General features: G+C 28.9%; 1 protein-coding gene and 1 non-coding gene across 2 annotated transcripts; both read right to left on the reverse strand.

Moving 5' to 3' along the window:
* Positions 1-9608: 9608 nt before the first annotated feature.
* LOC122272189 (U5 spliceosomal RNA) lies at positions 9609-9724 on the reverse strand. Its single transcript, XR_006226834.2, has one exon. It is a non-coding gene; the product is annotated as a U5 spliceosomal RNA (small nuclear RNA).
* Positions 9725-15751: 6027 nt separating this feature from the next.
* Positions 15752-23122, reverse strand: LOC107451828 (tubulin beta-2 chain). The gene is made up of 6 exons (XM_087164209.1): positions 22566-23122; positions 20637-20745; positions 20262-20372; positions 18896-19140; positions 17365-18001; positions 15752-16131 (listed from the first exon to the last, which is right to left on the reverse strand). Exons 1-6 carry the CDS (start codon positions 22620-22622, stop codon positions 15953-15955), a joined length of 1338 nt encoding a protein of 445 aa, XP_087020335.1. The 5' UTR covers positions 22623-23122; the 3' UTR covers positions 15752-15952.
* Positions 23123-24398: the final 1276 nt, after the last annotated feature.

The following is a 24398-nucleotide window of genomic DNA, read 5'->3' on the forward strand; positions in this document are numbered from 1 at the left end:
GCCGACAGCAGAGAGACAACCACCCCTTTTTCTGTCCAATAAGAGGCCCTCTGGTAGGAAGGTAAACTAAATTAAATTTATGAGTACCCTCGTCCCAATTAGTGGCCTTGCTGTGCGAACCACTTTTATTTAATTAAAGTGGATCCACTACAGTGTCCAATATTTCAAGACGAATGGGAAAAGTGCCCATCTGAGGCCTCACATTCCCAGTTCGAGTCCCGCAGTGGAGGGATAACATGGTTCCCAGTAGAACACCGAAGTCCCATTTTTGACATACTGTGACCCTGTTGAGACATAAATAAGTCACAGTTTCGTGTCACCGTGATCATGTTAATACGTGATGTCTGTACGACAAATAAATGTCTCACTTTAGTCTCATGTTGACATCTAGGTTACATCAAAATGTGACGTCCCCAAAGGCTGGCATAATTACCTCTTAAGACCCACGCATCGACGTCGCAGAAGTCACATGTGATTTCACAATCACAAATGAGTCTCCGCGACTGTCGCATTTTTGTGTCAAAATGGTCGTGGTGTTATCTAGGAAAAAATAGTTATGCAATAAAAAGTCAAACATTTTCTGAATGATATTCTGAAAATTATGTCATCTTCATTGCACTATTATATACCAACTTTTTCTATATATAAAAATATTTTTTATCAGAAAGGACTTTCCATTCGAAAAATTTGATTCATTAAAGAACATTAGGACGGTAAGAACAGAGACGCAATCTCAAAATCAAACGCCTTTAAAAATTTACTTAAAATGTGTTTTTGCTCAGTTATCTTTAGAATTATATTTTAAATTTTGTGCAATTTAACAGTAAGTGAAAATCAACATTTCTGAAAAATTTTAATTTCTTAAATAAATAAAACTAGTTTAGCGTAATTTTTGTTTACAAAACTAATAAAATACATATTTGTAGATAAAATGTATTTAAAGTGATCCTTCAAGCACTTTTTATGAAATGTTTGTTAGTTTTTAAATCGAGAAATTTTTTCCGACATTTCAGACATTTTTAACCTGAAATGTTAAGAAAGAATATTTTATTCTCCTCACAATGGAATACACGTTGACATTGAAATCAAAATAAGTATTTAAAAACGAAAGAACCTTTTAACAATGAAAAACTTCAACTGAAAAAAACAACTCTGTTTAATAAAACCACTATTTGCTAGCTCTAAATACAAAATAAGCAGAACTCACCCCTTTCATATGCCACAACTTCTTTCTTGCTTCACCATCAAATGCAATTTTTTTTTTCAAAATAAAATTGAACTTGAAAAGATGAGTAATCACTTATAGCGTACGAAATCCCCATAACGAAAGCACAAAACTTCTTTAAGTCACAGCACTCATCAAAATTGATCATTTTGTTTCAAAGTATTCCATCGCCACTTCAATTTTCCATTAAACAATCTTAAAGCCACCATTTTTAAATCTTGGACATAGTTCAAAAAGTGGTTTGTCCTTTTTCACCAATTATGATACACGACGACTAAATAATTAAAACTTTATCCACAATTAACAATAATCTAACAACACTTATTGGAAGAAAGTAGTGTAGTGCAAAAGCATTTAACGCTTACAACGCATTCGACAAAAGTTAAAGAATTTTAATCTTCTAAAAATTTTTTACATATGACTAGTTCCATGAGAAGAACACGAAATGCAACAATGAGTCGTTGCCATGCGAATATAAAAAGAAAATAAAGAGCAAAATCGTTTGGTTTTAAATCGTCTGCTTTTTGCTATGTTTCTTCTTTTCATGATTTTCCTCTGTTGTATTGACTATCTTTTTATTCACATTTTTATAAGCTGTAAAATCAAATTTAAAATTTATGCAAATTAGAATGAGTCGTTGCCATGCGAATATAAAAAGAAAAGAAAATGAAGAGCAAAATCGTTTGGTTTTAAATCGTCTGCTTTTTGCTATGTTTCTTCTTTTCGTGATTTTCCTCTGTTGTATTGACTATCTTTTTATTCACATTTTTATAAGCTGTAAAATCAAATTTAAAATTTATGCAAATTATTATATGCACTTCAAACTACATATTATTTATCAAATCTAAAAGTGTCTGAATTCAAAGTATACTTAAATGCAAAATGCTTCTTATCTTAAAAATGTGTCTACATTTCGTCGTGAAAAAATTGTGGTGCAAACATAATATTATAATATTAGTCTAATAATAATATTAGTCTAATAATAATATTAGTCTAAATGTACTCAAAATAGAATAAAACATTGTATTCAAAATTAAAAGAGTGCATAACATTTACAAAAATACTTAATTTATGGAATTGTTCTCTCGAATATTGCGTAATATTTGCTTCTCTACAATAATATTTTTGAATTAAATAAATCTTATCAAAATTGTTTGTGGCTTTAAAATTTGGGTAAAATTAAAAGTTTTATTTAAATTAGTAAATTTTTTGTAATAAGATTACTTTTTTTATATAAAAAAAGGATTCGTCGATTACTTATGACCGATTTGATTATTAAAAAAATTTCTAAATTTCTTTAATAATTAAATGCAAAAAAAAAGATTCCGTTTTTTAATTATTTAAATCACACACACACACTCAAACACACACACACATATATATATATATATATATATATATATATATATATATATATATATATATATATATATATATATATTATGTAATGTTAAAACAATTATATATTAAATATAATCCTTAAATAGAGCATTTATCTAACGCGCAAACGTTTAAAAACCTTTCCCACAAGAAAGTAATAATATTGATCTAATTATCTCAAAAAATGTGATGATTTGGCTTTAGCAGCTTGGGAAATTGATCAGTCCCACGCTACTGAGACCTATTAACATTTAAATATATTGTCCAGAAAGATATAAAAACCCTCTTTCCAAGGTCAAATGTGCTATTCTCTACCTATCCACCAGCATGTAAGGTTGTCATTCTGGGGCTCTGGCCCTTACTTTAATAAAATTATATTATGATTCCTGTATTTTCCTGTATCTTTTTCAAGAAGCACCGGCCACACTACGAACTTACAATGTTTAGGCTTTCAAAGCGTAACATATATATATATATATATATATATATATATATATATATATATATATATATATATATATATATATATATATATATAGATAGATAGATAGATAGATAGATAGATAGATAGATAGATAGATAGATAGATAGATATAATAGAGGTAGTTTTAAATTGAGATATTCAAATTTTGATAGAACAATTATAGCCAAATTATAGCATCTAATTACAATTGTTCAAATTTGTTTAAATTCAAAAATCCAGAATGGTCCAGTTGATAATAAAGTTCTACACTCCCAAAGATGCAAAAGTTCTGGTTCGTATCCCAGTGTTAACAGTTTATTTTTTTATTCTTCCCGCATCGCACTGATCACATGGTTAGCAAAGAAATATCTCTACTGGAAGATGGATTATGGGATCGAGATGAGTTGCTATCTGTCTAGCTATAAGGGGTGCAGGTAGTTTTCCATTATTTGTAACGCAAAATTGAACAAGTATTATTTATTGAGTCCTTTACAAAGGCGATTTTCTTTATTGCTTGATACAGCAGTGCTCTTGTCTTCTTGGTTCGGTCCGAAATGACAAAGGAAGTAGAGCATTGATGCAGATACAAATTCAGTATGAAAAGGCTTTCCAGCAAGCGAAATAAAATAAAATGCCACTTTTGAGGTAATCATAGTGGTGCCTTCAATCTTTTAATCAGCCATGCTTCAAATAAAAATTCAGATCACATTAATTTTATAGTTGTTAATATTATTTATTAATAATTAGTTATATAACATATATTTATCTTTAAATTTAGAAGAATTTCTAATTCTGACATCCTAAAACGCTATTGATTCAAGAAAAAATAAATTTCATTTAATTTTTATTATTAATATTTTATACTTTTTTCCACTTTTACCACAGTAATTGCAAATCGAACTTTATACTACTTTTGCATTATTCCAATCTAGATCATTTTAAATAATAAGAAAATAGATCAAGTAGATCTTGATACATAAAAATTTAAATATAGGATCTTTTTTGCTCAGTAACGTGAATTAAACATAATACTCAGAAACAGCATCTAAACTTTCGGTAGTTCTCCTGACAAATATATGAGGATCATATTTTCGAGACTGTGGCTATTCCCCAAACTGTAAGAATCAAAAAAAAAAAAAAATAAGAAAAAAAAAATTCATACTTATTCAGAGAAAGTAGGTACGTTTTGTTAAAAAGTACTCTGAGTAAAAATATATTACGCATTTGATATTTTTCGGTAGAAACACGCTTCTTTTGTTACAATTTTTGGAATCGTGTAAACTTTGAAAGCAATAGAATTATTTCCGGTGAAAAATAGGTTTAAATGAATCTGTTAAAGTGTTTCTAATAAAATGACAAAGCTTTTTGTTATAAAGGACTATGTGAAAAAATATATTACATATATTACGCATTTGATATTTTTCCATAGAAACATCCTTCTTTTGTTATAATTTTTGGAATCGTGTGAACTTTAAAAGCAATAGAACTATTTCCGGTGAAAAAGAGGTTTTTATTGTATTACTTTTATTATACAATATATTTTATTATATTACTGTATTTTTATATTACTATATTTTTATTATATATTCATTATTATAGCAAGACAGTTAAAACATAAATTTATAAAAAAAAACTTGCTGCTGTCGGCATATTTTTTCCGACTTGAATCCTTTAACTACTGGCCAATTAGGATTACAATTATGTTTTACAGAGTAAATATATCGTGTTTTGTATACTCAAACCATGCTAGCGATCATCTGCATAATGCTTTTACTATTATATGAGTTCGTTGACGCAATAGTTGAAGTAACAATTTTTAAAGGCGGTCAACTATAGCCTGAGTTAAAAGTAGGCGTTACTTTCAAAGCTTACTCTGCAGTTTCCCAGGGTGGGCGATGCCGATAACCTGTGAACTTCGATTGGGACGATAGAACATTTATAGAGGACGTGTTATAACTGGCAAGAAAAATATTTTAAAATATCGAGTACACTTAGAAATTTATAGTTATATTTTGATATGTATCGGAAGTATTTATTTTTTAACTGTATGATATGTATTTTTTAACTTTGTACATGGCCATTGCATGAATGTATCAGGAACAATATCTTTTAAAATTCAATGCTGCATCTTTCCTGTCTTATTTCTACTTGTTAAATATGATACATGAATTTTAAATCATTTGAAGATGTTTTAACCACAGCCAACGCGATTATCATTTGATGAAGCCATTCTAAAACGAGATACATACTTGCAGAAACACAAACGATATACATTATAAGGAAATATGATAATAGCCATAAATGGCAGTTCCCATTTTTTTTTAAGCTCCGGAACCCCAAGCGATCAAACTACATTCGACAGAACCCTTACTGGTAAAAAGCAAAAGTGTAAATATGCTACCCAAAAAAATTAATTTAGGAAGATTTAAAAATTTTATATGAAGAATGATATTTTTTCATTGTTTCATCAATAACATTCTTAAAATTAAGCTTTTAGTCCATTAGTTTTCGGAGCATGCATTAATTACTAAATTAAATAAAATGCGCTGTGTTATGATTTTAGAAAAGGAACTGTTATAGAATGTGTGAATATTTATCGGGAAAAAATAATTCGTAATTCTTGAATTTGTGTCATTTTATTTCGAATTTTAAAGTATTACTGATACAATCATTTGCAAATTCATATCATGTTAGTAATAAATTCAATATATTGTCATTGAAAAAAATATATACACTAAAATTTGCTTATTTTTTATTGGCATTTTACTTAATTAATTTCATTATAATAATCTAATCATTAAATAAATAATCCATTACTGGTTGAATACAAACTTATTTTGATTACTATTCGAATAATATGTACTGTAGTATTTTTCAGTGCTGTGAATGTCTTTATTGCTCGAGCTAATGATTTCTTCCTCTCGTTTAGGACTAGAAATGGAAAACGAGAAATAAAAAAAAGAAAATTTTTCGTTTTCTGTCCTCGACGGTAACTAACTACGAACTAAATTTGCAAATATTAGACAGATTTTACTAGTTTTTTAAAAGGTTTAGCATGGCAGAAGTACACCTCCGTAAATGATATGATCAAACTGATTGATGGAAAAAACACATGGAAAAAAAAAGTGGTGAATTATACAAGCCTAAGAATTGTTTAAATTTACTGGTTAATAAAAATCTACTAAATTGAATTTATAAAATCAAGAATCATAATTAATAAACTACCACTAGAAAATATTTATTCGCTGTCCGGAACAAGTTGGCATCTCTGTATATATAAATAAAACTATTTTTCTATTATATATATAAAACTATTTATATTATTGTGCGCTCTACATTGCATTAATTTCTTTAAACCATTTTAGTAACGATAGTAATATAAAAAAAATTATTAATTATGTGTTTCTAACAATCTTGTCCTCCCCGGTCCCCGTGTAGTGCTACGAACAAACTCAGTGCCGGTCACCCCCGTGGCATTCGACGTATTAAGATATTATTCCCCCAAAAAATAATAGCAGATTGTTGAATAATCAGATTGTTGACTTTTTTGGTAACTCCGCCTACTCGAGGAATTGCTCCCGTGGTGAGAGCATAGAGTTGAAATACTGGGTAGAGAGAGTAGAATAACCCCCGACCCGTGGACAAGATAAAGTCACGTGACTGTAGCCCAAACTCGCCGTTCACTGAGACCGCTTCGATTCCCGTCCATTCGTTTAGCATTGCGATCGTCTGATGCAATTAACTGTCTGTCTTTTAAATTCAGAAATAAGAATGGTACAAAAGTCCTGAGCATTTTGCTGCACGGAGAAGTTTTCTAGGGACTGTCCGATAACTTTTTGCAAGAAAGGGCGACATTTTTTTTCACTTTTTCTATTTTAAAATTGATTTTAAAATTTTTCCGATACTCAGTCATGCTCTGATAATCATATTTTATTTGCTTTAATAATCAATTACGCTCGTTTTTGCTCACTTTTTTTGCATTTAACATAAGTTTTTATTGTTTCTTAAACTTTAAACTTATAATGTTTAAGTATATTTCAATATATACTCTATTTTTAGCTGCAAAGCTTTGTTGGCTTCCTTGGCGAGATACTTTAGCGCCAAGGAACAGTTGAGTAAACTTTCGGTTTTGTTTCAGTTCTCTTTAAATGTCGATATCATTTCTGTATATTCTGAAGATTTTGCATATCTTTACCTCTTGATTACTAAAACCCAATATTAATCTTGCTCTAAAATGTTTCCTTTAAATATAGATATTTAAATAAAAAATATGGTACATGAGAAGTTGTGTTTTTTAAATTACATAGGAATGCTTAAAAAACAAATTATTTGTATATTCTTATATGTTTGATGAATAATTAAATTCTATGAAATATTTTTAGTATTTAAATATAAAATAGTGTATAGTAGTTTTAGTGTTAATTTTTAATAAAATTGTGTAATTCTGTTACTATACATAAAATGAATACAAATTATGTACTATTTAGAAAATAAATTAAAGTATATTTAATATAATCATTAAGTACTTGTTTATCTTCTTTTTATTTAAAAATAGTTGCTACATTGGAAATACTTTATTTTACTAGTATATTAAAGCGTAGAATTAGTTTGATTTAGTGCAACAAATTTAGAAAACATAACATAGAAGTGGCTAAGTTGTATAGGAGTAAATTAGTGCAGCGCATGTGGTGCATTGGTATGGAATAAACTGCTCAGACGGCCAAGGCTAACAGCTGGCTGTGATGCAACGATTTAACATCGTAAACCTTTCTTGTAAAATTTCAACTGTTTTTACCTTTGTATAGATTGTATTTATTTAATTTGCAGCTGGCTAAAAGATATAGTTTTAAATGCGCTTACTATTTAAGAAAATTAAATTTTTTATGGAGGGGCATTGTAATTTTCCCATAAAATGATCATGGTTTTTTTATTTGTAAAATAAAATATTTTTAATTGTTACTTTTTAAGTTACTAGTTTTCTGTATAAAAATTATTAAATATACATTGACCTTTAATAGTTGCATAAATTTACCTCATAAAAAGTTGCATAAATTGCAATTTCTATCACAAATAAAAGTAAGATATTTTAATTATAAGTTCGTCATTAGTTTCAATCTACATTTAGTACAAAGTAAAAATTCTAATTGCTTTCTCTTTTATTTAAATTTCGAAAGCTTTTCTACTAGTCTCTTTGTGTGTACAATTCAAACTTCCTAGTAATTCATGGAATTAGATTGTACATGAAATACAAAGTTAAATTTCTAATTAAACTCTTTTATTATTTTCTTTGATTAGTTTAATGCTTTTAATCTTATATTTTTCTCTATTCGGAGCTGAAAACTTTTATATTAGAATAAATATTTTATTTCATATTTAGACAAATTGTTGAGTATTAAGTTAAAATGCAGCAGCAGTTTATTTTTGAAAATATCTATTTTTAAGTGTCAGGAAAAAAAGAAGTCAAAATTCTAAATTAATAATGTAAATAATCTTTATTGTATAAATAATTTAATGTATTCAATATATGAATAAAATTCTAAACGTAATTAAATTTAATCAAAAATATGTTTTCTAACTAATCTATTCTACTAAAAACGGGTTTTATTTTCCTCGAAGCTATTTTTCCCGAAATTTAATATTACCTCTCGAGCAGTCTCTTGGTGAGCATAAATAAAAATGATAAAAGTGTTGCAACATTAACGTTATTTCTAAGCATCGAACTTTTTACAGTCAATCTGTTTAATTTTACAATTTGTTTTATCTAACAGTAATAAAACTTTTAAAACGTAAAGATTAAATTTATATTTTAAACGAACTTATGCTTCATTAAAAAAGAAAAGCAACATTTTCAAATTCACATTTTAAGCCCTGGTAGATTTATAAAAAATCCTGATTTTTGTATCGAAGTTATTATTTTTTTAAAAAAAAAATAACAATAGTTAAATGTAATAATAGTTATTTATTACAATATATATTGCTAATTTTTTTTTAAAAAATACGTCTTTGCAATAAAAACATTTAAAAAATTTTTCTTCTGAATATAGTAATAAATATAAGTGATGCAGAATATCGTTTTTTATTTTTATATAATGAATAATTTTTAAGGAATAGTGTTAAGGGTAAAGACGAGAACTACTGAAATTTTTTTAATAAAGGCAGTACTTTAATTAAAAAATTATTTGTTAAGAAAAAAAAAACTCCTCATGTTTTAAAAACCCATTTAATAATATTAAAGAAATGTGATTAACGAAAATATTTTTTTTCTCTCTTTCAAATGCTCCGATTATTTGCGCATCGGTAATATCGAAATAAAGCTGTTTAAAAACTTAGTGCGCCAACATTTCCGATACTGCGCCAAGTATTGCACTCTTTCCATCACGTGATTGTAACTCTTTGCTTGCTATCTGTGGCGTGTCTTTTCGGAAGGAATAAAGCGAACTTGGTTCCTCTACCTACTATTTCAACTCTATGGGTGAGAGCCTTTCGTTAGCCTAAGCCTAACAGATTCTCATCAAGTTATATCTCTCTCTTATTGTTATAATCCCACTGAGTGGGATTCCAAAAATTAGCTTAAGCTCATTAGGATGCTCCTCTCCACGGTAATCTTTAGTAAAAGGCGAAAGATTAGCACGATTGATGAAGAGAAGCCAGAGCATACACAAGGAAAGGTGTTCTAATTTGATATTAAATTTTTATTTTAGTTTAAACTGGTAGTTTCATGGTAAATAAAAATTTAATATTATTAGGCATCTAATGAGAAGTACTTGGCATTTGAATTCATTCTGCGCATGATGGCCATGTTAATATACTTTTTCAAAACTCATTCCATTCTCCATGAATTAAAATAGAACTAATTTTCAGCATAAAATCCAATATTGGAGTTCCGGGAAGGAAAACCACTGCTCATAAGGGAAAAACCTGGTTAAAGAAAATATTACAAAAAGATCTAATTTAAAACTTTTTTAATTCTTTCTCCTCCTATTATTTTTTTATCCATTTGATGTTTTTTTTATTTGACAAATGTTCATCCCTATAAATGCCATAAAATCAATTGAGAAAAAAAAAATTTGGAAAGTATTTCTTTCCAACTTATTTTCTAGGCGATTATTTAAGCCTGGAATTAAATCTCAAAAACGAAATAAAATGCCTAGGGTTGGAAAAAATGCGTGAAAAAAGATAGGAAAAAAAGAAATATATTCAACGCGCGATTGAGAATTTTGAGAGCTCCTCAGAAATACAATAAAAATAACGCCTACTTCCTTGTTTTAGCTTTGAGCGGAATTGGATCAAAGACTCTTTCTATTTATTCGGGCATTGCGGCCCATGGCCACACTGAACATAATGAAGAAGAAAAAAAAGATTATAATTTCTTCTTTTTTGGAAGAAAAAAAAAGGTCAGATATTTTAAACCGCGCATTCGAGTCTTCACTTTTAAATGCACTAAATGGCCGAGATGAGATTCCATCGTATATCTGTGTGGCTTTTTAATAGCGCTTTCGACGATTATTTCCACGGATCTCCTCATAGTTTTAAAAATCTTAATATTTTTAATGTATTATACTGAGACACAATTTTCGAAACCGAGTTATTTTTTGATGCGCTTTATTGGTCCATTTCATCGGTTTCAGCGATTTTTCGATTGTGTTTTTGACAGCTATTGTTTGATACCCACGTAATTTTTAAAATCTCGATGTTATTAAGACTCACGAGTTTCAAATTGCAGTTTTGAATCACTTACGACTTCCTCATTGTAGTTGCAATTTATTTATTGCATCACACTGGAGCTGCACAATGGGTTACTGGCATTGGTCTTGAAAGCCTCCATAAGGATGATCCAAAGACCTGTCATCACAATTTCGATCCTCTGCAGAGGATGGCATCGCCGCTTCCGACGACATGCTCGTGAAGCCGAGCACTTTACGGTAGAACAGTTTAACGTAGTCTAAAACCGCATACCCTCAGGTCCCAACGCAGGCTGATCAAAGTGGTCACCCACTGACCGCAGCCAGTGATGCTCGACTTCGATGTAGATTTCACCGTAAATCATGTTGTTTTTCTATCGTTTTTTCGGAAATTATTGTTACTCATTTCCACGTCGTTTTAAAATATATATTAAGACTGTTTTTCGAAGGTTGCGTCGTAATATGAAATGGTGCTTTTTTGCGAATATGCTATTTTTTTTAGCTTTATGTTAGCAACTGTTACTCATGATTGTTAGGTCAAGTTTAGCTTATCTAAAGCCAGCGTTGTCTACGCTTATTTTGTAAATGGAGCATAACAGGGAGAAAAGACACAGTTCTGTGAAAATGAAAAGCGTTTGTGGTCTAATTTTGCAAAAACTGAGAATAAGGCAGAGGTTTTGATAATTTTCATCTAGGTCAGTGGTTACCAAACGGCGGCCCCCGGGCAGCAAAGCCTTTTTTTGTGGCCCGCGAACTAAAGTATATTAGTTGTCATTTTTGGGGGGAAAATTTTCGTAAAAAATCTAAATGGGCTTAAAATACTTTTCTTTCGTTAAAAAAAAAAAAAAAAAAAACTAATTTCTTTGCTTCTGTGAAATTTAACATACCAACGGTGCAAAAGAAATTTTTTGAAGTTATACTTCTTATGCGACTTCCAACAAGGGAGCATTAAACGTTTAACGCTACATTTTTATTGGCCGGGAAATCACGTGGTAAGATCCAGTTTTCCCTCATTGTTTTGGTTCTCACTAGCATAAAAATAATAGAAGTCATAAAAGTTTTGTTTTTCGATAAATATTTTTTTTAGTTTGTTTTGATGCACATATAATTTATTTGGGAGCAGGAAAAAGAGTCGTTGAATAGAACTAGTGATCCTTCTACGACAGCTGATTCTTCTACAATTAACGTCGCAGGTTACGAAGTTTAACTTCTTTCGCGCGGAGGAGCTCCACGCACTTTTTTTCGTTTTCAATCCAAGAAAATAGCCCATTGTGAAGCTCCAGTGCGACGTAAATTAACAATAACAATCCAAGAAAATATTTATTATTATTTGTAATTCAATACTTTTGTTTGTACAACTAGATAAAAATTTGACAGTGATATTTAATGTTCCTTCAAACATTAGTCCTTCCTATATAAAATTTTGATGAAGTTGCGGCCCGCCATTTGACTGGTGTTTTTAATTTCTCCCCCGGCCTCATGTAAGTTGGAAACCCCTGATCTAGGTGGTGGAATGTCGCCAATTGGCGGTTTTAAAAAAGATTTCATAACTTTTTAAGTGGTCTGTTCTAGACCCCAGATAATTCTTCACGGCAAGATATAGTTTTACAATTTCAATGTATGTTAAGGATTATTTTGCACATTTTAATTATAATTTTTGACATGGTTTATTTGTGCCGAATTTCAATCAATCCAAGTAATTTTTCGATCATTTTTTTTTTCGGCAGGTGTTACTTTTCCATGCGGTTTTCTAATTCCCGATCTTTTTAATAAAATATTAAGATTGAATTGCCCCTTTAAATAACGTTCGACATTTGCTTCATTTTGATGTCAATCCATTTATTTTTTCAGTTATATCTACGCTTTAAGTGGTAGTGAAAATTCCGGTAGACTTTCTCGCATTTTAATTATCACCCTTATTACTTGCTTTATTTGTGGGAATTTCATAGTCTATCTATTGAACGATGGCTTTTTTTTTTGTGTTATTGCTGCTCATTTCTACATGGGTGTTTTTTTTTTAATTCTCAATATTTTTATTTACTTTACAAGCAAAATTTGAAAGTGGATAAAAAGTTTGGAAAGTAGATAGTGATTTTGATATTAAGGTATGAATAAATTTTAATATTAAAAAGTTAATATTAATTTTTTTCCAATAAAATTTTAGGCAGTCAACAAACTTAAATACTTGGGAATGAAGCCCTCCACTCAAAAAAAGTCACCTAATCTAACAATTCATTAATTTTATTAATATTTGGCACATATTTTCACTTTATGGGAGGGGGGAAAATAAGCAATATAAACTTTTCTTTAAAAAATGACCATCTTGCACACCAGTTTTCATTTCAAACGAAAAGATGTTTTTTCTCAATACGAAAAAAAAACTAGAGACTTAAGTGAATTTTTTTTCAATACAAACCACAAATGTTAATTTTTTTTGGCTGTTTCCATGCCCTCCATTGGTGCAAGTTGGAAAAAAGGCCAAGACTGAAATACCTAACATACACAATACCCCCTGGACATATGCCAACTATCTAAGAAAGCTTTACCATAATAGGGTAAACCAACCAGTGAAGGAACATTTCATATATATTGATTAAAAATAAGAATTTGAAAGTGTTTTTTTTTAGATTGATTGGTAACAATAGCTTACTGCCAAACAATAGGAAGTCATCTAGCAATATTTTGGATTACCTGGTCAAATAGACTTCTCTGGAAAAATTTTTGAATCTGATATTATCTGTGTAACACCTTATTTCGTTGAAAAAATTATAAGGTGATTATTTGTATTTATATGTTTGAAGTGGAATTAATTGCATGTAGTAGTCTTATTTTTCTCACTGTGAAAAAAAGAATTCAAAATATAGCTATTGAAGTCACGTTTTATTTTTTTTAAAGCACCATAGCATAATCAAGTACTGAGATAAGGGGGTGTTTATTCACTGGATCACCAAACGATGAAAAACCAGTGAAGGAACAAGTGTTCCTTTACTGGGTTTTTCTCCCAGTTAATGAAAATAAAAGAAATTTTTTAATTTTCTTGTACATTATAGTCATATTATACATCAAAATTCTGTTTAAAAGACAAAAAACAACTTCTAACCAGTGAAGAAACAGGCATGTTCTTTCACTGGGAATACTTCCAGTGAATGAACAGTAATGTGTGAAATATGATATTACATGACTCTAGGATAAGTAATTCTGCTATATAGAGGACAACCGAAATTTTGTTAAAAATTGTATGAATAATTCCTGAAATAATTTCAGTTTAAAATGTTAACTTAATAGCTTAATTTATGAAAAAATTATAATTTATATTTATTAATGGGGTGTGTAGTTACATCAAATGTTAGGCAACTTAATGTTTACAAATCGAAAACTAATTAAATATAATCATAAAAATTTGAATAGAACATTTTTTCGCAGGCTTTTGCACCAAGAACTCCTAATAAGCTATCATTATAGGATAGCCACGTGATTATATAATTTATAAAAACTACTTTACAATGTTAAGAATTTAGAAGCAAGCTCCTCAACAAAAAACCGAGTTAAACAGAAACGATACTCAATTTCTTCAGAAGCTTGAGAGGAAAATCCCTCAAGATATGTTTTAATTTTAACGCAGACTGAAGAGTCTAATATCGAAAATATCCAAGAGCTTGTACTTTTTTCAATGTGGAAGAAGTACGTATTAAAAGAAGACCATTTGGTTAAGTCAAACTTAGGAACTGAAGCTAGTATTGATAATGAATGCATCTTAGATATCGAATTTGAAATGAGTCCTCATGCTGATCCTCTCTTAGTTGAAAAAAGAAATGATTCTGTAAGTAAAATCAGTACTTCTAAAGATCCTCTAGATATAAGTCAACAAGAGATGGATTTGCTTCAAACTTCAAGACACCTTTCCCCCGTCTATTTTCGAGAAAGGCATTCCAGAAATGTTGCTGAAAAATCAGAAGTTTGGAAGAACCATTCATTCACATTGGCCAAATATTGATGATAAAAAGAAAGGTCAAATAAGAAGAAAAACGAATAAATTACCTAACTTCAGAGAAATAGCAAAAATTTCAAGAGGCTGAAAGATCTAAAAAAAAGTTAAAACAAGAGAACATGGAAAAGAAAAAATACTTAAAGACAAAAAGCTTCAAGAAATAAGAGGAAAAAGAGTAACCAAAAAGGTGATAAAATAATAATAAACAGCATCGGATGACACAATGATTTAGATTTGACTGTTAAATTATAAGAAAAAAAGATTTTTTTATATTTATTTTGTATTTAACATCACTTTAATTTCTAGTTCACGATTACAGAAAAAAGTTAGCATTTTACAAGTACTTGTATGTTATAACTTCACAAATAGTCTTGTTTTTATACATTTGTAAGGCATAATCATAAAGAGCATTAAAAAATAACCAAAATTAAGTGTTCCTTCACTGGTTATTTGAACCTCCAAAACAATATTATGTAAGTTCTCTACAATTTTTTTTGCATAGTTTGCAATTAGTAACAAATATGTTGACACTGTCATTTAACTGAAATTACGAATTTTGAAATTAATATGATTTTTTAAAAGGCAAGCGAAGCTTAAGTGTTCCTTCACTGGTTAGTTTACCCTACATCAAGTTTAAATACTGTAAAAAAAATATTTATTCATCTGTCTTTTGATAAAGTAAGAACAGGACATAAGAAAGTAGACCAATAACGTAGACCTAATAAATATTTTTAAGGACAGAAGAAAAAATTCCGATTTCCATCTTCGAGTCAGTCTTGTTTCTGTCTTACTTCCGTCCGCGGACAATTTCGAAAGACGGAAATCCGTCCTGGGGACAGAAGACTTGCACCCATGATGCCCTCTAGTGAGTTGATTAAAAAAAAAACATAAAACAAAAATATTTTATAATCGGCTGATTTTGAATATGCCACATATGAACTGTCTATCATCATGAAAAATTTCCTAAACATAAGAAAAACAAATTTCAAGGAACGAGACTTCACAAAACAATATACAAGAATTTGAATTTTATTCAAATCATAAAAAAATACAAAACATTAACAACTGCCAGTCATACACTATGGTTAAATATATGACAAATTAAATAGCTCTGGGCTAGTTTTTATAGAAAACCAGATAAAAAAATTTTTTAAGCATGTTACTAGTTTAAATTTGGAAGAAAAAAAAAACAAGGAATGCTTAGAATTTCCACTTTATTCGACAACGGGTTGCTCTTCATCTTCGAAGTCACCTTCATCATCAGCTGTGGCTTCTTGGTATTGTTGATATTCAGAAATGAGATCATTCATGTTAGACTCTGCTTCTGTGAACTCCATCTCGTCCATACCTTCACCAGTATACCAATGCAAGAAAGCCTTACGCCTGAACATAGCTGCAAAAGAAAACAGTTATGAGTTATCCAGTTCCTAAGGGGGAAAGAATCTAATCTTGTTTGTTTCATTAGGAGTAAGTCTCACAAAAAATATATATTTATTTATTAGCAACATTATAGTTATACATTTTGTTAGGTTGTCTTAAGTAATAATTTAAATAGTGTTGAATAGTTAGTTATACATTAAGTATTTTAGAATAATTTAGTATTTTTATAGAATTATTTGTATTTATTTTTGATCCCTTCTAAAATGGATGCAAAAATTTAACACAGTGTTATGGTGCAGCATTCCCATAACTGTTTTTGTATTAAATTATACAAATAGGATAACAATTTTGAAATACATAATTTAAAAAAAAACAAACATTAATTATAGGTCTGCATATTGTCATACTAATTATTGATCATGGAGTTTGCTTTTTCAAGCAATAGCACAAATATATGATATTCATTTCAAGTATAGTAAACGTATATATACACTTGATAGCTTGAGAAGTTAAAAAATGACTTTGAAAAGCGAACATGCTATTCACCAAAGGCAGCCAGTAATAATAAAATGAGCTAATTTAGTCAAGTCATATTATTACACATAGCTTTGGTTCAGTATTAATAAATGTTGCAAGCCCAGAATTAGCTGAAGAATTATTTATCAGTAAATATAGAATATATAAGAAATACTAGCAGAAAATATTGCTATCTATAATTTGAAAATTTTACTTTTTTTAGCATATCATATGCTCAAAATCGATTGATATGATAAAATTATAAGGTTTGGTCTTCAACAGAATACTTTTTCTAGATGTTAAGATTTTACAAATAAACTTAATTAACTGCAGATTACCAAAATAAATGGCAGCACTACTGCCACTGTTTTTACTATTGCTTTTACTTCAGTTAATTTTTTAATCCAAGCAAATCACAAATAAAGAGGAAAATAAAAATTTAATACTCTAATTAATAGAATACAATATGTAAAGATTTAATGGTTTAATTAGGAGAAATGCACATGAAAGTTTTTACTTTACCCCCAGTATTTTTCCTTTTATGGTAAATTATTGATGCAAATAACCATTGTGAAGTAGTTTCGGGTCAATTGCCCAGAATCTTCAAACCCGTGCATGGATTCTATCAATTTGTATTAGAAACTTACAATACCCTATTGACAGCAAAATACAATACAAGCCATCTATATTCCTTAAAAATACTACATCTAGTACCATTAATGAATCTTACCAGTAAATTGTTCTGAAATTCTTTTGAAAAGCTCTTGGATAGCTGTGCTGTTACCAATGAAGGTAGCAGACATTTTAAGTCCTCTAGGTGGAATATCGCAAACAGCTGTCTTGACGTTGTTAGGAATCCATTCAACAAAGTAACTGCTATTCTTATTCTGTACATTAAGCATTTGTTCATCGACCTCTTTCATACTCATGCGGCCTCTGAAGATGGTGGCGACAGTTAAGTATCGACCATGTCTTGGATCACAGGCGGCCATCATGTTCTTGGCATCGAACATTTGTTGGGTGAGTTCAGGAACTGAAAGAGCTCGGTATTGCTGGCTTCCTCTGGATGTAAGTGGTGCAAAACCAGGCATGAAGAAATGAAGACGAGGGAATGGGACCATGTTTACGGCTAGTTTTCTGAGATCGGCATTGAGTTGACCGGGGAACCTGAGGCAGGTGGTGACACCAGACATAGTGACGGACACAAGATGATTGAGATCTCCATAGGTTGGAGTTGTGAGTTTAAGTGTGCGGAAGCAGATATCGTATAAGGCTTCATTGTCAATACAGTATGTTTCATCTGTATTTTCTACTAGCTGATGGACGGAGAGGGTTGCATTGTATGGTTCAACTACAGTATCTGACACCTAGAATTAAAGTAAATTACATGCTAAAATATTTATTAAGTTGTCAGTTTCAGCAAAACACATGTCAATTGAAAAGTTTAGGGAAAGAAATACGGTGACATTTTAAAACAGTGTGACATTATGATGGAATTTTTTAACGAGGTTATTAAAGTTTTTAATAAGAAAATGCGTCCAGTAAATGTCGTTTTTACTGCTGTTATATTTTTTAAAACTGATGTTCTTGGATTCCCTAAATTTCAATTAAAAAACATTTTTTCCAATAAGCTCACTATAGAAGATAAAATTTTGGGAAAAATTAGGCAAAATATCTAGCTGAACCAAATTTATTTGTTGTGTTCAGTAAAGGCTAAAATAAATTATAAATTAAAAACCAAGAACTTGATAGTTGCCCAAGAATAGCTTTTGAAAAATGAATTAGACAATTTGATAGCAGCTTATTTGCAATGCACTAATTTTGTATACAGCAAAGCATTAAGAAAATAATATGTGAAAGACTGGTAACTATTGCAAAAATTTCATGATTATAAAATGTTAATTCTATGATAAAATCAATTCAAATGAGCTATATAAAAAAGACCAAGTAAATCTTTAGAAGCAAAAAATATCCATCATACAGGATTAATCTTAGTCTTTTTGAAAAGTGAAATCCTGCAGATCTGCAGAAAATGATAAGTATGCTACATTGCTAATTAAATGCACCAATAAGATTACCCTTTTAAATCATTTTAAAGCATAACAAAAATGAAAAAGTGCTAGAAATAAAAAAAAATTCAAATCTGAGGAAGATTTTCACCACCGAGTCAATGAAACTGTTCAACTTTCCTTACTAGAAAACACTCAATTATACAAATAACTAATTTAAAAAGTTAATTTTCGTTATTTCTAACAACTCACCTTAGGAGAGGGCATGACACTAAATGTATTCATTATTCTATCAGGATACTCTTCACGGATTTTAGATATAAGTAATGTGCCCATTCCAGACCCAGTACCACCTCCAAGTGAATGGGCCAATTGGAAACCTTGAAGACAATCACAGCTTTCGGCTTCTTTTCGTACAACATCTAATACTGTATCTACAAGCTCTGCTCCTTCTGTGTAATGACCTTTAGCCCAGTTGTTACCAGCACCACTCTGACCTATAGGAGACATTTCAAGGTCATTAATAACTTATTCATATATTATGATTCGCTTACATTTCATTCAGTTTCAGTGTTCTGAAATTTTATACCTCTCAAATTTACTTATGTTTATTACACAGTAAAAGTTTACATTTCTTAAGTAAAAGAATGTAAGGCACAACCCTAGTTAGCATTGCCATGTAATAAAATATATGGGGGTCAGTTTTGTAAAATTGTCTTTATGAAAAACGGTTAAATCTTTATTTTTCATTTTCATACTTAAAATATTTGAGATACAATTATTGTGTGAAGACTAAATATAACAATGTAATTCATATTGGCTCTTAAGTATCTTATAAAATAAATAAATAAATATAATAATAAAATAAATAAATAAAAGCAGGTTAATGTGTCGTTGTAAATTTTAACTGACAAGATATGAAGACTGTCTATATTACCTTTTTCCTATCTAAGCTTTCTTAATGTTTTACACAGAAAAACTTAGTATACAGTATATACCGGTTTATCAGTCAACTCTCAATTTTTGATTAAGTGATAAAAAATTTCTATTATGTTGAGAATAAAAGCAGACTGCTAAACAAAATTTTAAAATAAAAAACATTAAAAAAATTTATTAAGCCTGCTGATATTTTTGAAGTTAAAAATAGTTCACATTGTCTTCCCTTGAACATACAATTGCCCTCAAATAAATATGTTATGAGACATCCTCTTTAAATTATGATACCAGATATATCAAATAATAAATGACACATTTTACATTTACCAAATAAAGCAACCGATACAAAATATTAATATTTAATGAATAAAATAGTTTTAGATATCTTTATCAAATGAAGAGTAAGTTAGTTTTGAACTAAAAAAAAATGACCAAAATAATATATTTTAAGTTAATTAAAACTTTCTTTTTCCTCATTAATGACCTTAACTGCATATTTTTTAAAATAATTAAGAGCAAAGTTTCATGTCACTATTAGTGTCTGTAAGTACAAACAGATTTGAAGGTACAGATACAAACAGATACTGAAGGTAAATCAAACTTCTAATCTATATAATTTATTTTAGTAACAAAAAATTATTTAATTCGAAGGAAAAAAATTATCGGAAATTTTTAAACTTACCAAAGATGAAATTGTCTGGCCTAAATAATTGGCCAAATGGACCAGATCGTACGGAGTCCATAGTTCCTGGCTCCAAATCCAGTAGAATAGCCCTAGGTACATATTTTCCACCTACAAATAAATTATCAGAATTATAATCAGGTTAAATTATAATTTTAAAACTAAAGCAATACATCAAAAGATTACTAGACATAAAAAATATTATTTGAATCAGTAACAAAAAAATTATATTAATAAAAAAACCAATGTGTTTAAGGATTATTTTAAAAACAAAGCTGTAGTGTCAAAATTAAATACATAAAAATCACTATTAATCATTATAGATCCTTTTTTTAAAAAAATCTTTTATTTAATAAATGAAGTAATAAAACATACCAGATGCTTCATTATAATATACATTTATTCTTTCTAACTGTAGATCTGAGTCACCATGATAAGAACCAGTGGGATCAATTCCATGTTCATCAGATATAACTTCCCAAAACTAGAAGATAAAAATTATCTTAATTTTATTCATTTACTTAAAAATATTTATTTTGAATAAAATTATAAGTACTCAAAGAATGTTTCTTTTTCTTTCTGTCTTTCCATTTTTTTTTTTTTTTTAGTATTGAGGTAAAAACTATAATTTGATCTAAATACACGTATATTACATCTAAATACATGATCAGGGGTCTGTGTCCGTCTAGGTTTTTCAGAGAGGTACCTACTTTGTGAAAATTTAGACATAATTTGTGAAAAATTAAAAAATCAACACAAAAACATAGTAAAAATATAGATTTATCGTTTCTTAAGGATACAAAAATTTTAAGATAAAGTATTTTGTGAAACTACCGTTTTTCCTAAAGTTGAATTTGTGAAACTACCGGCTTCCCTAAAATTGAATTTGTGAAGGTACCGCTAAACAGTAGTAAATTCCGCCTGGACAGACCCCTGATGATATATACAATATGTTAATTTCTTCCAATATTCCTATAACCTGCATGAATAACTACTTAAGTTTAACTCACAGGGTTTTTGAAACTATAATATAAATTTGGTCTTTTTTAAAATAATAAACAAAAAATAGTGTAGGCAAATTAAAGTAGATTTTGTAAGCAAAACTAGTTAGTTAGTATACCAAGAAATAATGTAAAAATAAGAGTTCAAAAACTTTTATGTCAGCAGATGAAATCTAATATCAATTTCATACACATAAAAATTCAAAATGAATAAAAGGAAAACAAATTTTAAAACATCATGAAGTCAAAATTTGAATTTAAACTAATATTAAAAATAACATCTAATAAAAATGTTTCAATATTAATATAATAGAAAGTTTAACAATAAATTATAATTTAAAAGAATTTTTCAGTTAAATGACCTTACTTTAATATGAAAATTTAATATCGAACGTAAATGCCAGGTACAAATATAAATATTTACTTCAAAACTCTTTAGTCAGGATATGAAGTAATGTATATTGAGTGTTGCCCACATAACTGGGCGTGTCCTTCAAATCCAAACTAGCTGAGAATTAGGGGGGGGAATGAACTGCAGCATTAATTCCTCAGATTATAAATAAAACTAATGTTTTCATAAAAAATTTTAAAACATCAATATAATCGGAGTCAATAAAAGAAATCCGAAAAGTCTCCCAGCCGCAATACCATAAAGCGGTGTTAAAGTTAACTTTTTTCTTATGCTGATGATTAGTACTCATTGTTAACTATTAGTAGAAACACCTATACAAAGTTCGATATTTATGAGCTAAATATAACTAAATTCAAAAGATAACTTAATGAGATACAAATTCAAAAGATAATTTAATGGGATACAAAGTCCTTTCATTGTCAAAGAATCTAGAAAAAGTGCAGCTACTTAAAATACGTCAATACTAACAGTAACAACAGTTCTTAGGCTTAAATACTTAACAGACTGATTTTAAGTTTAGTGCACAAAAAATGTAAAAGATCTATATTCAGAAACAGATACAATAGAATTTTGCAATTGATATTCGTTGAAAGTATGTTAATTCGGAGCACCAAATGCGGATTAAATAATTTGACACGAAAGCATTGGGAACAGGCAAGAAATACTAACAACAGTTTAACCATTAACAATAACACATAATTTTTAAAAATATATTTAAATAATGTAATTTGACCATTTATAATTAAACTTTATAGACATGATTTTCAAAGAATACATATCAAATTTTTAAACGCCGAAAGACCGGGTGCAACCGCGCCCTAAAATTTGCCAGAGGCTTTATTTTAATTAATTTAACTAAAATAACTTAATTAATTTATTGGTGATTCTTACCTTAGCTCCAATTTGATTTCCGCACTGGCCAGCTTGAACGTGGACAATTTCCCTCATATTGACAGATTATTATAAAGTTAAGAAATTCTAAGTACTCTTTGTTTCTGAACGATTAAAGAGCGAATAACGAAATTTCAAGAAACTGCCGCGTAAAGAGTTAGGGTTACTGTATCGAATCCGCAGTATCTCTAAGGAAATTGGCGATCTAAAAATCGTGCCAACTCATTTTGGAAAATGTGACTTACGAGCTATTTTTAATAAACTTACTTATTTTCCGAAATTGCTTTAATAAAACGAAATTAGAAATATTTTCCCCCACAAATTGATTCGACAATAAAATTTTAAACTGTTATTCACTATAGGGTTATCCTATTTTTATTAAAACTAAGTAATAAAAAACGTATAGCAAGGTTTAAGAAATATTTATAAGAAAATACTTTTAACATTTTCAATGTTCTTTAGCTTTTATCCTATCTATCTTTAAAATTTTTTAATTGAAAATAATGAGTTTAGTAATTTACGTAACTATGACTACTGTTATGTTTATATTTAATTTGTTATGTTTATATTAAATTAAAATAGTACTAAACAGACGAAACTAACAACGACTCTTTTAGTATTTTTCCCATAAATTTAAAAATTCAGCAACATACAATTTATTGATTCAACTTGCATTATATGTATTGCACGAAAAATGACTTAAAATTTAGACTTTCATTTAATTTTTACTACATCAAGAACTGAAACCATTATCAATAAATGTGTGAAGTACGAAATTGAGAGGATGAAAAACTTTGCATTGAAGAAACTCAATTTAAAATGTGAAAAAGACTTTTCCCATATAGATCAACTTTATTATACCTATATGCTTTTACCCTATACAAAAAGCTTATCTATATGCGCGTCAATACAAAAGTTTAAAGCCAATTCTCTGTAAATCGAATTATAAAGTTCGATTTATCCGAAGCTCAAATTAAGAGAAATAAAATTTTATTTAAATAAGTAAAAATAATATAACATTGAATTGTATTTAACTAAGATATTTTATAAGAAATAAACTTATCATAAAATTTCTTAATTTTAATGAACATCTACAAGCTAAATATTATTATAATTGAGCTGTTATCAATCAAGATTACAGGAACTTGTAAAGTACCTATCTGGAAATAATACTAATGATTAGTTTGATTTAAGCATGTCCTCTTTGGAAAAAGTAAAACTTATCACACAGGCCCGTATTTTGGATGGCATTTTTTTTTTCTTTTCTTTTTCGACATTGAGTAATTTTTTTTTAGATTAAATCTTCCTAATTTTCCATAATATTGAGGATTCCCCAATTAAATTACGTTACTTTGTTAATGTTGAGGATGATAAATACCCATAATAATTACATAATAGATACTCGTCGTAAATAAGGTATCAATCAAGAAAAGAGTCGCATATCCATAGCAATAAATGTTGAAGCTACGATAGACAATTTTAAATAAATACGCTTCTATTTGAAACTGTCAGTAAAAATGTAAGCTTAGCAGCACAGGGGTCCAATTTTAATATTTAAACTTGGAAAAAACTAAAAAATTGCATTGAAAACACATAAAAACGTGATAACAGTAACAAACAGGAATTGAAAGGCGATTATCAGGTAATAAAACTGGTTTTAATGTTTTTCTCTCGAAATCAGTAATGATTCTATTATTTTCGATTGCGTTTTTGTTTGTTTTAAACTTGAACATTAATTATCCACACCTAATGCATACACAAAAAATATTTCATGATTTTCTGTGCATACATTTTTTATGATTTTTTGTATATACCTTAATGTCTCTACTTTAT

Source organism: Parasteatoda tepidariorum, chromosome 5 (genome assembly GCF_982258835.1).
Source record: "Parasteatoda tepidariorum strain Cologne lab strain chromosome 5, Ptep-v5.0, whole genome shotgun sequence".
In the NCBI taxonomy this organism is placed as follows: Eukaryota; Metazoa; Arthropoda; class Arachnida; order Araneae; family Theridiidae; genus Parasteatoda; species Parasteatoda tepidariorum.

Excerpts from the sequence above, each read along its gene's own strand:
- LOC107451828 (XM_087164209.1), bottom strand. The coding sequence starts at position 22,622 with ATGAGGGAAATTGTCCACGTTCAAGCTGGCCAGTGCGGAAATCAAATT. Across the intron at positions 19,141-20,261 it reads GCCAGACAATTTCATCTTTG|GTCAGAGTGGTGCTGGTAAC; the intron begins GTAAGTTTAAAA and ends TGTCTCCTATAG. Across the intron at positions 18,002-18,895 it reads GTGTCATGCCCTCTCCTAAG|GTGTCAGATACTGTAGTTGA; the intron begins GTGAGTTGTTAG and ends CTTTAATTCTAG.